A 15,483-nucleotide genomic window follows, 5' to 3' on the forward strand; every position below is an offset into this window, starting at 1 on the left:
AGAATACTGGGGGGACTGGACCATTGGAAAGACTTGGGGGACTGGGCGTACCAGGGGACTGGAGGTTTACGGGAGAGACTGGGGAACTGCAGGACACCGGGGGTTTGAGGGATTGGATGTTACTGGTGGTACTGGAAGTGACTGAAGCACTGGGGGGATGGAGGATTATTGAGAGATAACGGAAGCACTTGGGGCCCTCGGGGCTGGACACTGAGCCCAAAATTCACTCGCAGCACCCCTGAACCGCCCCGGAGCGCCCAAACGACGCTGCGGACTCCGCTCGGGACGGCCCCAGGCTGTCCCCGGGCAGGACGCGCCCCGGGCAGGACGCGCCCCGTCCGCTCAAAGCGGCCGCGCTGCCTTACCGCGGCAACTGCTGGCGGGACAGGAGGCCACGCTTCCGCTCCTTACATACGGAACAAAGGTGGCGGGAACAGAGCGCGGTGAGAGCGGGGCGGTGGCGGGAACAGAGCGCGGTGAGAGCGGGGCGGTGGCGGGAACAGAGCGCGGTGAGAGCGGGGCGGTGGCGGGAACAGAGCACGGTGAGAGCGGGGCGGTGGCGGGGGGAGAACGAGAGGCTTGAGGGAGAGAACGGTGCGAATCCGGACTAGGGAAGTACCGAGGGCGCCGCGAGATCGTGGGGACCCGGAAGAAAGGGCACCTGGCACACGGCGGGGACATCGGGAGGAGCCAGGAAGGAGTGGGGCCATTGGGGTGACACTGGGGGTCCCAGCCCCAGGGCTGGGGGGCCACTGCGGGGAGACTCGGCGGTCTCAGGCCCAGGGCAGGGTGGGTGCTCTAGGGGGATGCTGGCAGCGTTCAGCCCCTAGCGTCCCCCTAGAGAGGACAACGGGGGCACCAGGAAAACCCTCGGGGCGGGCGGTGACCCATCTACCCCCAATTTATGGAGCACAGCGTGGCCCCTTTCCACCCACACCCCGAATTTTTTGGGCCCAGCGGTGCCCCCTTTGTCCGCCACTCTGTGGGCTGCGTGGTTCTTCCTCTAGCCCAGCCCTTGTGTCCCAGCAGTGACCCCATTTCCCCGTGGGATTTTCTGCCCCGATGGCGAAAGACGAGCGGGCAACGCTGCTGGAGGTGCACCAGGCGCTCTCGGAAGAACAATTCCAGAACCTGAAGTACCTTCTGGGAAGCAAAATTCCTGCCGGGCTTGTGCTCCAGGCATCGCGCCCTGAGTTGTGCCTGATCCTCCTCCAGCGCTTCCCGGGGAATTCCCTGCGTGAGATCGCCAGGATCCTGGGGCAGATTGGCCGCTCCGACCTCATCCAGCGCTTCCAGCTGCCCCTGGAAGAGCAAATCCCGGAGGAAAACCCCAGGGAACCTAATAGGGACACCCCCAACGGGACCAGGGATCCCACTTCAGAACAGCATCCTGGAGGGATTCCAGCTCCACCCGTGAATCCCCGACGCTTGACAGAGAAGGATTTGATGAGAGTTGCCAAAAGATTGGGAAAAGAGTGGCAGGAGGTGGGAATTCTGCATCTAGGGCTGGAGCAGAGCAGGCTGGACCAGATCCAGGAGGAAAATCCGAACAATTCCACTATGAGGAGTTTCGAGATGCTGCGGGATTGGCAGCGGCGTCAGCGAGAGGAAGCCACGGCGTCCCAGCTCCTAGCCTGCCTTGAGGATGCCCACCTTGATCCCGAAATCCTCAACTTCCTCCGGAGCCTCCAGGGGAATTGAGGGACCCCCAAACTCCCTTCCTGGGGGAGGGGAGTGTGATATCAAATTCATATAAAATTGAGACCATTAAATGCTCTTTTATTCCATGAGTGCTGAGTTTTAGGATCAAGTGCCGAGAACATCCATCTTTACTCCTGATTTAAAGATCCCAGAAGGAAGTCCAGGCTCTGCTCCACTTCCTCAGGGATGGACACAGCAGGTTTTGCAGTACTTTCCCAAGAGTTTTTTGCGTGCTGACAGATCCTCTTCCCTACAAATTCCAGCCTCTGGAGCTTCAAGAAGCCATGGCAATGTCAGGAGAGTCACAAGGCTACTACATGCTGATCCCAGAATCCACAACCTCCTCTGGAGCTTCCAGGGGAATTATGGGACCCCCTACACCCCAAACCCTATTTTGAGGGTGGGGTTATATCAAATTATTATCAGATCAAGACCATTAAATGGAGTTTTATTCCATGAGTGTGGAGTTTTGGGGTCATTTCCAATTTGGGATGAGGGGAGGAAATCAAGGATCTGCTCCTCTACCTCAGGGATGGGGGGAAGGTTTTGGGGTCTTTCACTGGGGTTTTTGGGAGTGCTCACAGATCCCATCCCAATTCCTGTATCTCATCCAGGAAGAAGTCCAGGTCCTGGCGGGTGACAGCAGGATTGGTGATAATCTGCCGGAAGAAGTTGACGTGGGATCCTTGGGGTTGGTACCCCACCATCATGGAGCCCCTCCGGATCATCTTTTCCTTGATGGCTGGGGCCACCTAGGGGGAAACACCATTTCAGGAGGATTTTGTTTTTCTTTTTGGGTGATTTCTGGGGACTTGGAATGCTGGTGGTGGTGGGGGGAATTTGGAATTCTGGGCTCACCTTTCCCAGTTTGTCCCAGAATTGCGGGCAGTTCTCCTGGCCCCGCAGGCTGGGTGGGATGAACCAGAAGCAGAGGTTGATAAATTCTGGCTGCAGGAAGAGGAAGCAGAAGGAGATCATGGCCATTCACCCAATTCCCAGAATCTGATAGGGATTCACACTTCCAGGAATTCAGCCATGTGTATTTAATTGTCTGGGGTTGGAACCTGCAGGATTTAATCCTCCGGGATTTAAACCTCCAAAATGGAAACTTCCAGGATGATTAAACTCCAGGATTTCAACCTCTGGGATTTCAACCCCTGGGGTGATTTAAATCTGTGGAATTCCAAATTGCAGGATTTCAGATTCTGGGATTCAAACCTGTGGGATTTGTCCTCAGGGATTTAAACCTCCAAGACTTAAACTTCTGGGACAATTCAAACCTCTGAGATTTCAGCCTCTGGGATTGAAAACTCTGGAATTTAAACTTTGGGGATTCATAACTTTGGGATTAACCCCCAGGGAGTTAAAGCTCCAGTATAATTTAAACCTGTGGCATTCCAACCTCCAGGACTCTTAGGTGTCCATGTCCCCCATTCTCCATTCCACCATCACCCTTACCTCCATCACCAGCTGGAATCCCTCCCTCCTCTTCACCTGCTCCAACAGATACCTGGGGACAGCAAAGGGGTGAAGCCAAGTTTGGGAGGGTGGAGGGTTCCCCCTGATCCTGGGGCTCACCGAGAGGCACCGAACGCCCGCTCCACACGCTGTGCCAGCCCCCGGGTCCCCACGGCTTTCCAGAGGATCCAGAGCTTGAGGCCGTCGGCGCGGCGGCCGCACTGGGGGCTCTTGTCCCCTGTGTCCAGGGACACGTCGTAGAACTTGTCCCGCTGGAACAGGTACGAGGCCCCCAGGCCATGGCAGCGCTGCAGGAGCCCCTGGGATGGGCAGGGGGCACCAGAATTAATGAGGGGGCCCAGGAGGCATCCTAGGGGCACAAATTCAGGATGGGGGGCACCTACGGAGCTGTCACGGAGCAGGAATGCTGAGCACTGCAACCCCACCATCAACAGCTTGTGGGGGTTCCAGGTCACTGAGTCAGCTCTGGTGGGGGGGAACAGCAGAGTTTGGGGGGGGCCCTCTGGGGAAAAAGGGTATCCCCAAAAGCTCAGAGGGCAGGTGGGAGTCTTTTGCGGGGGTAGGGGGAGGGACACACCTGTGGATGCCGGCAAGGAGATGACGGAGTTGGGGGGACAGGAGGGCGCTGCCCCCCCATGCTGCCTGCAGGAAAAGGGGGATCAGCACGCACAGGGGGACCCCCAAGCCCCCCCCAGCCAAGCACCCCGAACTCACGTCCACATGCAGCCACAGCCCGTGGCGGGCACAGACGTCGGCGATGGCGTCCAGCGGGTCGAAGGCGCCCAGGACAGTGGTGCCACTCGTGGCACACACAAAGAGGGGCTCTGAGCCCTGGAGGGGATTAGGGAGGGGTCTGGGTGTATTGGAGGGTGCTGGGGGCATGGAAGGGGGTAGAGGGCAGGGGAGCACAGGGAGTCAAAGGTAGCCAAGATGGTGGCACAGAAAAAGAACGGGCTCTGAGCCCTGGGTGGGCATTTGGGGGGACTTTGAGGGGGCTCAGGAGGAAAGCTGTGGGGGGCTGGAGGATACAGGGGGACTTTGGGGGTGCAGGAAATTGGCTACAGAGGGATTTGGGGCAGACAGGCAACTGACTTTATGGGAGGGCAGGAGGTCTGGGGAGGACAGGGGACATTGGGTGCACTGAAGAATTGAAGAGACAGTGGGGGGACATTGGAAGACATTCAGGGTTTTTGGGGGGACATTGGGGGACATGGAGGGTGGTTTGTGGACATGGGAAGGGCTTTGGGAACATTGGAGAGGCTTTGGGGACTTAGAGGGGGACACACGGACTTTGAGGGAGCTTTGGGAACACTGGGAAGGCCGTTGGGAATACGGCGGAGCCATTGGGGAGTTTGAGGGCCTTTGGGGTGTGCAGCCTCTCCTGACCTCAGCTTTCACCCTCTGGATCTCCTTCTCCAGCTCTTCCGGGATCATCTTCCCCCTGAAGGGAAGGGATAGGGATGGATACCTGCAGGAATCCCCTGACCTGGGGTCCCTCGGGACCTCCCAGCACTCACCTCTCATCTGTCCGCACCAGGTGAACGTTGTCTGTGCCAATTCCCAGGAGAGCAGCTCCTTTTAGGATGGAGTAATGGCTCTGGGCAGGAAAAGAGGACCGGGATTGGGAGGACCCCAGGATCAGATTCGGGGTCACCTCAGGGACCAGACTTGGGATAACCCCAGATTTTGGGTAATCTCAGGGACCAGACTTGGGGTGACCCCACAGGCCAGGTTTTGGGGTAGCCTCAGTGACACCAGGTTTTGGAGTGACCCCATGGATCAGGTTTAGGGCAACCTCCAAGGATCAGCTTTGAGGTGACACCAGGATCAGGTTTTGGGATGGCCCCAGGTGAGCCCCTGGATCATGTTTTGTGGGGGTCCAAGGGATGAGATTTGGAGTGACCCAGGGGATCAGGTTTGTGGTGACCACAGGGGGCCACTCCAGGAATCAGGTTTTGGGGTGACCCCAGGAATAGGGTTTGGAATGACCCAATGGATTAGAATTGGGATGACTCTGAGGATTAGGTTTTGGGGTGACCTCGAGCCCCCAGTCCTACCTCCTGGGATGCAAACAGGCCCAGGCGAGGCAGGTCCCAGTTCCCTCTGCTGCGGCTCTCCGGGAAACGCCGGAATCGCGCCACGTTCATGGCCAACATGTTGGACATAGAGCCCCCTGCCCAGGACAGGGACCTCCGTTTCACCCCCAGGGCACCACGGACAGGCTGCCAGGGGCAGAGGGGGGACAGGGATACCCCTCGGGAAGGGTCCGGGATACCGGGAGCGAAGATGCCATCGCCGCTGCTCCACCCCACGAGCTCCCGGAGCTTGGCCAGGACCTGCTCCTCCATCAGCACCAGCACTGGGGCCACTTCGTATGTGTACCTGGAAGGGCCCAGCAGCAGTCGGGGGGGTTCCCCTCCCCCTGAAACCTCAGAACCCCAAACAACTTCCCCAGAGCCTCAGCACCCCAAAAAATCCCCCTCCCCGCAGAAGCCCCCCTCCATCAGCACCAACACTGGGCCTAGATCAGGGCAGTCAGCATAGGGTTTTGGCAGGTCCTTTCTCATTTGGGCTCCTCAACACCCCCAAAACCCTCCCTCCAACCTTGAGCAGCCCAAAATCCTCCCGCCAGCACCTCCCCCTCCATCAGCAGCAGGGGCTCCTTGCAGGTGGATCTGGGGGAGGGGAGGGTCATGGCAGCTTTTTGAGGGGTCTCCCCACGCGCCAGTTCCCCTTTGGGTGTGTCGGGGGCTCACGGGCTCGTGTTGAGGGTCTCGGTGAGGAACCGGCCAGCCAGGGCGTGGTGGTCCAGCCCTGAGAAAAGCTGGTTAAAGAACCGGGGGTGACCTAGGGGAACACGTTGGGGACAGAGGTTGGTCAGGGGATGACAGGGGTGAGGGACAGAATGAGATATGGGAGGGGATAGGCGGCAATGGGGGGGAACATGAGTGAGTTTGGGATGGCACATGGAAGGTGGTACACGGGAAGATAAGGGAAGGACCTGGGAGGTTCAGAGGAGTCATGGCAGGGTCAGAAGGAGAGTGGGGAGACAGGAGGAGGACACGAAGGGCAGAATGAGGGGGTGTGAGGAAATCGGAAAATGGGTGGGCAAGGGGGATATAGGGGAATCACGTGAGACACAAGAGAGACATGGAGCATGGGGGGACAGGAAGGATTGGGGGTGGGTAGGCAGGGAACAGAAGGGGCTTGGAGGGAGTCAGGGGTACATGGGGAGGGTCAGGGAGTGGATGCAGGGGGAAATGGGGGCAGGGGGGCAGTCAAGCGAGACACAGAAGATCGGGGGGACATGGAGGATAACATGGCAGGGGCCACAATGTTTGACACTGTCAGGCACCAGGGGCCACACTGGGAACCGCTGGGCCGGAGTGAGAGCGGCCGTGCCCAATGCAGTTTGTGCACGGCTAAACTGGGAGGCACTGGGCCTGCCCTGGGGCTGAACTGGTGTGCACTGGTGTGTACTGGGAGCGCACCGGTGCGGACGCTGAAGCGCAGCACATCCCGGCAGCGCTGCAGGAGCCGCTCCCGCCCCTCCCCGTCGCTCCTCAGCTCCAGATCCAGCAGGTCCCGCAGCTCCTGCGGCTCCTTCCAGTCACACACCTGGGAAAGCACTGGGAATGACTGGGAACGAGACTGGGAATGGGACTGGGAACCGCAGGGGGAATGGGCTGGGAATGATGTTGACAATGGGAATGGGACTGGAACCAGGAATCAGAATGGGAATGGGACTGGCACCAGAACTGCAAACAGAATGGGGAATGGGAATGACAATGGGGCTGGAAGTGGGACTGCAAATAGGACTAGAAATGGAAACAAGATGGGGAACAAGACTGGAAATGAGAATGAGATTGCAACTGGGACTTACTCTCATTCCCAACCCCACTGCCACTCCCAGTCCTGTTCCGAGTATAAGATTGGGAAGGGGACTCAGAATGGGAACAGGACTGGAAACGCGACCGGGACTGAGAATGGGATTGGGAATGGGACTAGCTGTTGGAACAGGGCTGGGAGCGGGACTTGTATTAGGAACAGGATTGGGAATGGGACTGGAACTGGGTTTCAGAATGGGAATAGGACTGGGAAAGGAGCAATATTGTGACCCTCACCCCCTTGCATGTCTGCTTCCAGGCACACGCCTGGGAATAACTGGGAATAGGATTGGGGATGACTGGGAATGAGAATGGGATAGGGACTGGGACAGGGAATGCCTGGGAGCAGGACAAGCAATAGGGACAAATCGGGAACCCCATCCCCTGCCAGGGGGCTCCTTCCAGTCACCTACCTGTGGGGACAGGAATGGGATTGGGATTGAGAATGGTACTGGAAACAGGAATAGGATGCAATGGAACTGGGGACCCTCCCTCTCGAGTGCCCCAGTGTCCCAACCTTCTGTGTCACATCTGTGCTCTTCCGCACGCCCTCCTCCAGCAGGATCTGGAACACTTCCTGCAGGAATTCCTCCCCAGCGGCCGTGTCCAGGCCAGGACATTCCAATGGGATGCTGTCCCCAGCTCCAGAGGGCTCAGCCATGGCAGGAGAACACAGGGAGACCCCGAAGTGCAGCAGGAGGGACCCTGGAATTGGCAGCAGTCGGCAGGAGTGGGGGATCCCAGGATGAGCTCCTCCTGGAAGCAGATAACCTTGGGATAAAGCGATCCTGGGACAAGGATCTCCTGGGATAAGGTGGTCCCAGAATGAGGTGATTGTGGGATAAGGATCTCCTGGGATAAGGTGATCCCAGGCTGAGCTTCCCCCTGTGATGAGGTGCTCCTGGAATAAGGCTCTCTCAGGGTGAAATTCTCCTGGGATACGGCGATTACAGAATGATGTTCTTCTGGAATGACGTAGTTCTGTAACAGGATGATCACAATATTAGGTGTTCCCAGGATGGGTTTCTCCTGGCATCAGGCTCTCTGGACTCACCTCTCCTCTCACCTCTGCCAGCTGCAATTTTCCAAGATCAGGTGCTGCCAGGAACAGGTTCTCCTGGGATTAGATGATCCTGGGACCAGGTGATCCTCGAATTAGGTGCTGCCAGGAGAAGCTTTTCCTGGCATCAGGCTCTCCTGGATCAGGCTTTCCCAGCTCCTCTCTCCTCCCTCCCCAGATGGAATTTTCCTCTGGTCACGTCGCCGGGGGCAAGGAGCAAAGTCCAGGACTCGGGAAGGAGCCCCGGAGGGTTCTGGGGACAGGGGGAAGGGTTAGGACTGTGCCCCCGGATCTGTGGGAAGAGTGGTGACCCCATGTGGCCTCCCACTCCCAGTGTCCCCACAACCCATTCCCAGTGTGGCCCCCACCCATTCCCAGGGTCCCCAAACTTATTCTCATTGTCCCCAGTGTATAGCCCACCTGTCCCTAGTGTCCCCCCATTACTTGCAGTGTGTTCCCCCACCAGTGTTTGGTGTCCCCACAACCATTCCCGATGCCCTTCATTTCCCGTGTACCCAAAATCTCAGTGCTCCATTTCCAGTATCGCGCTCATTTCCCAGACGCCACGGGGAGAGCCATCACCGCCCCCGGGGCGGTGCGGAGGGGCAAAAATTGGAGCAGAGGAATGGGGCGTACCAGCCCCCAAAAGGAGTCACAGGGGACTCCCCAAGGGAAGCGGTGGGAGTGACGGGGGCAGCCCTAACCGGGTTGTAGTAGGGGGTCCCCAAGGGTTTGTCGCGAGTGAGGGCCGCGGGGCGGCGCGCCGGCGGAGGATTGGCGGGTGGGAGGGAGTCGGTCCCGCGACTGCGGGGTCGGGGGTGGGGTCGCGCGTTAGTGGGTCCCACTCGCGGTGGGCCAGGGGGGATCGACGGGGGGTGCGACCCTCCCCGGCTGGGTCCCCTGGGCAGAGTCGGGGGCTCTCGGAGGGGTCCAGGCCGCGCAGTTGCCATGGTTACTCCCCACTATGGCGGCGCAGTACTCGCCATTACGGCGCCGCTCTGCGCATGCGCACGATCGCCCGCACTTCCGCCAGGCGCCCTGGGCGCCCTGGAAGCGGGGGCGGGGGCTTCCGGTTCCGGGTGGCGGCGGCGGGGGGGCGGCGGGGCCGGGCTCGGGCGGTCGGAGCGCGGAGGGGCCGCGGCAGGTACGGATGGACCCCCCCGTGACACCCCCTGCGAGACTCCCCGGCACCCCCAGGGCCGCCCGGACTGCGCCCGGCACCGGGGGGCCGTTCCCACGGGTGATGGGGGGAGGGGAACGGGCTCGGGGTGGGAGGGGGATGGGGAGGGTTTGGGGGGAGGTCCCTAACGAGGGAGGCGGCCCCGATCCCCGGTGCGGCCCCTCCCGGCGTGACCCCCCCCCCCCCGGTATCTCTGCCCTGCTGTCCCCGGTCTCCGGGTGTGTCCCACCCCCTCCGTGCCCTTCCCCTCCCCAGATTCAGTGATCCCCCCCTGTGTCACCCCCCGCAGGTTACAGACACCCTCATGATCCCCCGGAACCGTCCCCACGCCCACCCCCCGCTCCCCAGGGATCCCCATTTTCCCCCTTCCCTTGGGACGCCCCCTGTTTCAGGGATTTCCCCCCCAGCGCCAACCTAACCTGGGAGACCCCCCCACATTCCTCGCGGGGTGTCCCTGTTCCCCCCCTGGTTCCCACCCCGAGGTCCTCTTCAGGCCTTTCTCTGTCCCCCCTCTGTCCCTCCTCTGTCCCCTCTCTGTCCCCGCTCTGACCCCTTTTCCTGCTGTTCCCCCAGGCGGATCCCTCTGGATTCAGCTCCATCCCTGCAGATCCAGCACCCGCCCAGCTCGGGGGGTCCCGAATTTGGGGGCAAGCCCGGCCCTGTCTCCCCCCCCTTCCTGCCCCAGTGGCCCCTTCAGGAGGAGGAAGAGGAGGAGGAGGAGGAGGAGGAGGAGGAGGAGGAGGAGAAGAAGGAATGGCGGCGCCGTGGCGGGTACTGGAGCCCGCCCAAAAATCCATAAAAATTTACTGATCCCACCTTTTCTTTCCCCAAACGAGCTTTACCTGGGCGAGAAGTAAGGCCAAAGGCTCCCACAGCATGGCTCAGGTAATGAGCCCCCACCCCCTGCATCCTGACACCCCCAGGCCCAGGAATTTGGGGGAACAACGGCCCCAAAAAACGGGAAAAGGGAAAGAAGAGGGGAGAGAGCTGGAGCTTCCCTCCCCCTGCGCCAGGGTGGGGGGTGCCTCCCCATCCCCCCATCCTGCTTCAGGGCATATCACAGGATTATCCCTGTTTTCCTCAAGATTATCCTGATTTTCCCCAGAAATACCCTGAATTTTCCCCTTAGCCCTGAGGGCCTGTGAGGCCTCAAAAAAGGAGGTTCAAGCTGCCCCTCCACACGTGGACTCTCCCCAAACTTCCACAGTATTATCCCAAATTTTTCCCCTGATTATCCCAGTTTTCCCTAGGATTTCCCCAATTTCCTCAGTAGCCTTTAGGGCCCCAATAAAGGCAGGTCAGTCATTCAGTTGATGGTTTGGAGGTGTCTTTGCCTCCCCCCACCTTTCCCTCCCCACTTTTGGGGTTTTTCCAGCGTTATTCCTGAATTCTCCCAGTTTCTGCTGGAATTGTCTCAAGTTTTCCATGGGATAATCCAAATTTTCCCCAGGATTATCTTGAAATTTCCTGTTATCCATTAGATCCTCTCTAGGCTGGAAGAAGATTTTCCAAACCCAAACACACCCTGGGATCTTCCTAGAGTTACCCCAGGATTATCCCAGTTATCCTTGGTATTCTCTCAAAATTTCCTTACATTTATCCTGAAATTTCCTTGTGATTATCCCAGTTTTCTCCAGGATTTCCCAAATTTCCCTGGTAGCCTTTAGGTCCTGTCAGGCTTCAAATTTAGAGTTCAGCCTCCCCAAACCCTCCATCTCTGGGGCTGTTAACAGAATTATTCAGGAATTACCCCAGATTTTCCCCATAATTCCCCATTTTTTCCCTGGGATTATCCCCTAATTTCCCATTAACCCTTAGGTCCCAACAGGCCTCAAAAAAGGGGGTTCATCCTCCTCCATTCCCAGTTTTGGGGTCTTCTCATTTTCCATGAGTTTATCCCACTTTTTCACAGGATTATCCCAAAGTTTCTGCAAAATTCCCTTGAATTTTCCCATTTGATCTTAAATCCTCATTGGGCTGAAAGAAGAGGGTTCAACCCCCTCTGTTCCACTTTGGGGTCTTCCCAGAACTATTCTGGGATCATCCCCAAATCTTCCCCAGATTTTCTCAAACTTCCCTTGACATCATCCCAAAGTTTCCCCAGAACTTCCCTCGCGATCATCCCAATTTTCCCTCGTGATCATCCCAAAGTTTCCCCAGGATTCTCCCAATTTTCCCTCATGATTATCCCAAAGTTTCCCTCGAGATCATCCTAAACTTCCCTCGAGATCATCCCGGAGTTTCCCCACATTATCCCAAAGCTCCCATCAGGGCCCAGAACTGGGGGCTGCTGCCTCACCCCTCCTCCAGGGTGTTCCAGGGCTGGGGGCTGATGCTGGGGGTCCCTCCCTGTTCCAGGCGAGTCTCCTGGCCTGCGAGGGGCTCTCGGGCGTCTGCCTCGTCCCCACCGTCGCCAGCAAGAAGATGATGCCCAAATCCGGCGGGAAACAGGACGGGAACCGGGAACGGGGCTCCAGCCCTGACCTCCTGGTACGGACTGGGACGCCCTGGCTGGGATCTGGCACCTTCCATGGGGGATCCCACCTTTGACTGGGGGATTTCACCCTTCATTTGGGGGTTTATGCCGTCAGTCTGGCTTTTCCCACCTTTGATTTGGGGCTTTCCTGCTTTCATTTGGGCATTTTTGCACTTAATTCGGGGATTTCCGTCTTTAATTTCTGTATTTCCACACTCTGTTTGGCTTTTCCCATCTTTGATTTGGGGGTTTCCTGCTTTAATTTGGAGTTTTCCACCTTTAATTTGGGTATTTTTGCACTTAATTAGGAGGTTCCCACTTTTAATTTGCTTTTTCTATGTTTAATTTCTTTTTTCTGGCTTTTTGTGGGGGTTTCCAACTTATTTTTTTTCCTGCTTTAATTTGGGCTATTCTGCCCCAAATTTGGCATTTTTCACCTTTAATTTGCCTCTTCCTCCTTGAATCTGAATTTTTTTCTCCTCAAATTTGAGGTTTTCTCCCTTTAGTCATCCTTTTCTATATTTTATTTGACCTTTTTCACTTCTAATTTGGCTTTTTCCTGCCTTTATTTGGCTTTTTCCTCTAGTTTTCCTGCTTTAGTTTCATTTTCCCACTTTTTCTGCTTCAATTGAGTTTTTCATCCTTTCATTTCCTATTTCCGGCCCTTCCTTGATTTTCCTTCCTTCACTTGCCCTTTGCTTTCTTTTATTGGACTTTTTCTCCTTCATTTGGATTTTTCCTCTTTTATTTGGTCTTTTCCTGCCTCGGATTTTCCTGCTCTAATTCCATTGTTTCCCCTTCAATTCCATTATCCCCCAACCTCCCCATTCTCTCCTCATCCTGAACCCCCCCTCCTCAATTTCCTGCCCCGATTTACCCTCCCTAATTCCCCCATACCTATTCCTGTCCCCCAATTCCTGCTCCCCCAATTCCTGCTTGCCCAATCCATCCTCTCCAATTCCTGCCCCCTTCCCAAACCCTGCTCCCTCCATCTCCCTTTCCCAAATGCCCCCTGATTCCTTCCCCCCATCCCAATTCCTGCCCCCCAATCACCCCTTCCCAAACCCCTCCCTGCCAATTCCTGGATCCCCTCTTCCCAATCCCCTCTCTCCAATTCCTGCCCTGTTCCAAATTTCTGCCCCCCAACACCCCCTTTCCAACCCCCACCCCAATTCCTGCCCCCCCAGTCCCTCCGCCAGGACCCCGACAAGCCCCGTGCCCGCAAGGACGATGATGCTCCTGAGGCCTCCAACCCCAAGAAATCCATGAAAAAGGCAGGTCCCCTCCCCCAGCGGGGGGTCCCCCCTCGATTTTTGGGTCCGGGGGGGGGTCGGGGGCCATCTCGGGGGCCGCTGACACCCCCTCGCCCCCCCGGCAGCGCCGCAAGCGGGTTCCCGGCGCCGAGGGACCCCCGAGCTCCTCCCGCCGAGGATCCCAGGTTTGCCGCCGCGCCGCACGAGGAGGAGGAGGAGGAAGACAATCTCCCAAACTCCGGCAGGCGCAGGACGGCCGGGGGGGGGGATTTGGGGGGGGGCTGCTGGGGGTCCCCCCGGCTCTGAACCCCCAAATGCCCCCCATTTCAGATGGTGGTGATTGAGCAAAACGGCTCCTTCCAGCTCAAGAACTTCATCTGCGACCACTGTTTCGGCGCCTTCCGGAGCAGCTACCACCTCAAACGGCACATCCTCATCCACACCGGTAATGAGCCCTCGTTAATGAGCAGCCCCCCCCACCCCCTCCCTCCACCGCTAATGAACTCTCGTTAATGAGCAGTCCCCCCCGGCCCTTCCCTTGCTAATTCGCGGCCGGAATTGCAGGGGAGAAGCCGTTCGAGTGTGACATGTGCGACATGCGCTTCATCCAGAAGTACCACCTGGAGCGGCACAAGCGCGTGCACAGCGGGGAGAAGCCGTACCAGTGCGAGCGCTGCATGCAGGTATTCCCGGAGAATTCCCGTGGGAACGGGCGGGGCATCCCCAGCGCCACCGCCAGAGCTGAGCCCGCCTTGTCCCCGCAGAGCTTCTCCCGCACGGACCGGCTGCTCCGACACAAGCGCATGTGCCAAGGCTGCCAGACCAAGACCCCGCCCGACTCGCAGCTCCTGCTGTGAAAATCTGGGAATGCCGGGAAATTCAGGGGGTGCGGGAGGGGGGTGTTTCTTCCTCCACCCCCCCACATCACCATGCTCTGCCTCACCTGGATTTCTCACCCCTCTAAGGGTGGGGAAGAACGCGAGCGCTGCCAGCATGAAAAAACTTGGATCGTTCCTGCCCTCCGGCCTAAAAACTTGGATTATGATCCCAAAAATCCTCCTGGAATCTTCAAGTGGCCCCCTGGCCATCGTTATAGCCCTGAATCCATCCCTCCCCCTCTTAGGAAAGACTGGGAACCCCCAAACTGCCTGAAATCCTGGGATGCCTGTGCACAGGTAGGAGGGTCCCACTGGGAACAGCAGCATCAATCCCTCTCTTCTTTGGGAAAAGGAGGAAAACTGAACATGTTGGGGGGGCCTCAGCTTGGGGGGGCGTGCACCCCCTTTTTTTTTTTGGAAAATAGGAAAAAAAAAAGAATTTGGGGCCCCCCCCCCTTGAGTGGCGCATCCTGTGGGACACTCAGCAGCACTTCCCATTTCCTCTGGAACTCCTTCAGATTTTGGGGGGCTTCCCCTACTTCCACATAGTTTTGGGGTGCTGCCTATGTCCCCCCATGCTGGGAGGTCTGCGCCCTAGGTGAGGGCGAGGAAGGGGGGGCAAGGGGACCCCAGTTTCTGGGGAAACCCTGCTCCAAGGGAAGGGAAAACCCCCGGATCAGGGGCAAGGTGAGGGGGGCAGGAGCAGCCCCCAAAGACCACAAGGTGGGCCCTGCTCTTCCCCCCCATTTTGGGGGGGGTCCCTGTCCCCCCATCACAGACTGCTCCAAGGGGCAAGAGAGATGAGATTGCGCCCCCCCATTTTCATGCCCTGAACCCCCTGGGCCTTCAGGAGTTTTGGCAGGGGCCCAAACTTTGCGGACCTCCCCCAATGACACTTCAAGAAGGACTTTGGCTCTGCTGAGCCCATTCCCCCAAATTTGTGGGGCCCAGGGGGGGCAGTTTGGGGGCTCTGGCAGGGTTGGGGTGCTGGGGGAGGTTGGGGGATTCTGGTGGGAGAGGTGGGGGGGGGGGGGGGGACAGGGACGACTCCAGGGCCCCCCACCTGTGATGGCTCCCAGCCCCCTCACACCCCCCAGCTTCATTTTTGGGGTGCTTTGTTGGGATTTAGGGTTTAATACAGTTATTTTGCTATGGGGGGGGGGAAGCGGGGTGCAGCCCTGGGGGAGGGTGGGGGGGGTGTCACTTTTAAACTGTAGATTTTTCTAAGGGTCCCCAAATTTTGTGTCCCCCCCTTTCCACTGTGTCCCCCCAGTTTCCCCCTCCACTGTGTGTCCTCCCTCCTCCTTTAGGGTTTATTTAAATAAAAACTTGGGTTTTTGCTTTTTTTAACCCCAAATTTAAGTCCTTTGGGGGAGTGAGGGGGGACCCCAGAACCCACTCATGCCAAAGTCAGGGGAGGTTACATTGGGACTATGGGGATTTAAACTGGGGAGGGGGACAGAGGTGTCCCCTCCTTATAGCTAGGGGGAGCCCCCGGGTGACCCTCTTATTGTGGACGTCTCCCCCCAATTGGGGAGGGGTCCTTTGCCCCTGGAGGAGTCTCTAAGT

General features: G+C 58.0%; 3 protein-coding genes across 9 annotated transcripts; 2 read left to right on the forward strand and 1 right to left on the reverse strand.

Moving 5' to 3' along the window:
* The first annotated feature begins 325 nt into the window (after window positions 1–325).
* Window positions 326–2,141, forward strand: LOC131569690 (uncharacterized). 4 transcript variants are annotated; one of them, XM_058821948.1, is made up of 2 exons: window positions 326–443; window positions 1,030–2,141. In XM_058821948.1, exon 2 carries the CDS (start codon window positions 1,063–1,065, stop codon window positions 1,699–1,701), a length of 639 nt encoding a protein of 212 aa, XP_058677931.1. In that variant the 5' UTR covers window positions 326–443; window positions 1,030–1,062; the 3' UTR covers window positions 1,702–2,141. The 4 variants fall into 4 exon arrangements, with proteins under 4 accessions (XP_058677931.1, XP_058677933.1, XP_058677932.1 ...); XM_058821950.1 differs by having other exon boundaries at window positions 347–443; window positions 1,027–2,141; XM_058821949.1 differs by having other exon boundaries at window positions 350–476.
* On the reverse strand, window positions 1,785–8,329 carry LOC131569689 (cysteine sulfinic acid decarboxylase-like). The gene is made up of 15 exons (XM_058821947.1): window positions 8,134–8,329; window positions 7,585–8,048; window positions 6,672–6,798; window positions 5,937–6,027; window positions 5,456–5,562; window positions 5,238–5,353; window positions 4,698–4,777; window positions 4,567–4,621; window positions 3,895–4,011; window positions 3,758–3,822; window positions 3,564–3,645; window positions 3,280–3,479; window positions 3,160–3,211; window positions 2,560–2,649; window positions 1,785–2,453 (listed from the first exon to the last, which is right to left on the reverse strand). The coding sequence occupies exons 2-15, from the start codon at window positions 7,726–7,728 to the stop codon at window positions 2,280–2,282; spliced, it is 1,500 nt and encodes a 499-aa protein (XP_058677930.1). The 5' UTR covers window positions 7,729–8,048; window positions 8,134–8,329; the 3' UTR covers window positions 1,785–2,279.
* A 1,619-nt stretch (window positions 8,330–9,948) lies between these two features.
* Window positions 9,949–14,886, forward strand: ZNF740 (zinc finger protein 740). Of its 4 annotated transcripts, XM_058822153.1 has the most exons (8): window positions 9,949–10,192; window positions 11,666–11,797; window positions 12,971–13,057; window positions 13,162–13,221; window positions 13,367–13,481; window positions 13,601–13,719; window positions 13,801–13,922; window positions 14,002–14,886. In XM_058822153.1, exons 1-7 carry the CDS (start codon window positions 10,184–10,186, stop codon window positions 13,891–13,893), a joined length of 615 nt encoding a protein of 204 aa, XP_058678136.1. In that variant the 5' UTR covers window positions 9,949–10,183; the 3' UTR covers window positions 13,894–13,922; window positions 14,002–14,886. The 4 variants fall into 4 exon arrangements, with proteins under 4 accessions (XP_058678136.1, XP_058678135.1, XP_058678137.1 ...); XM_058822152.1 differs by having other exon boundaries at window positions 13,801–14,886; XM_058822154.1 differs by lacking the exon at window positions 13,162–13,221 and having other exon boundaries at window positions 13,801–14,886.
* Window positions 14,887–15,483: the final 597 nt, after the last annotated feature.

The sequence above is a fragment of the Ammospiza caudacuta genome, chromosome 31 (assembly GCF_027887145.1).
Source record: "Ammospiza caudacuta isolate bAmmCau1 chromosome 31, bAmmCau1.pri, whole genome shotgun sequence".
Lineage (NCBI taxonomy): Eukaryota > Metazoa > Chordata > Aves > Passeriformes > Passerellidae > Ammospiza > Ammospiza caudacuta.

Excerpts from the sequence above, each read along its gene's own strand:
- LOC131569690 (XM_058821948.1), top strand. The coding sequence starts at position 1,063 with ATGGCGAAAGACGAGCGGGCAACGCTGCTGGAGGTGCACCAGGCGCTC.
- LOC131569689 (XM_058821947.1), bottom strand. The coding sequence starts at position 7,728 with ATGGCTGAGCCCTCTGGAGCTGGGGACAGCATCCCATTGGAATGTCCT. Across the intron at positions 3,646-3,757 it reads CTCCTTGCCGGCATCCACAG|AGCTGACTCAGTGACCTGGA; the intron begins GTGTGTCCCTCC and ends CCCCCCCACCAG. Across the intron at positions 2,650-3,159 it reads GATTCCAGCTGGTGATGGAG|CCAGAATTTATCAACCTCTG; the intron begins GTAAGGGTGATG and ends CTCTTCCTGCAG.
- ZNF740 (XM_058822152.1), top strand. Across the intron at positions 13,058-13,161 it reads CCAAGAAATCCATGAAAAAG|CGCCGCAAGCGGGTTCCCGG; the intron begins GCAGGTCCCCTC and ends CCCCCCCGGCAG. Across the intron at positions 13,720-13,800 it reads AGTGCGAGCGCTGCATGCAG|AGCTTCTCCCGCACGGACCG; the intron begins GTATTCCCGGAG and ends TTGTCCCCGCAG.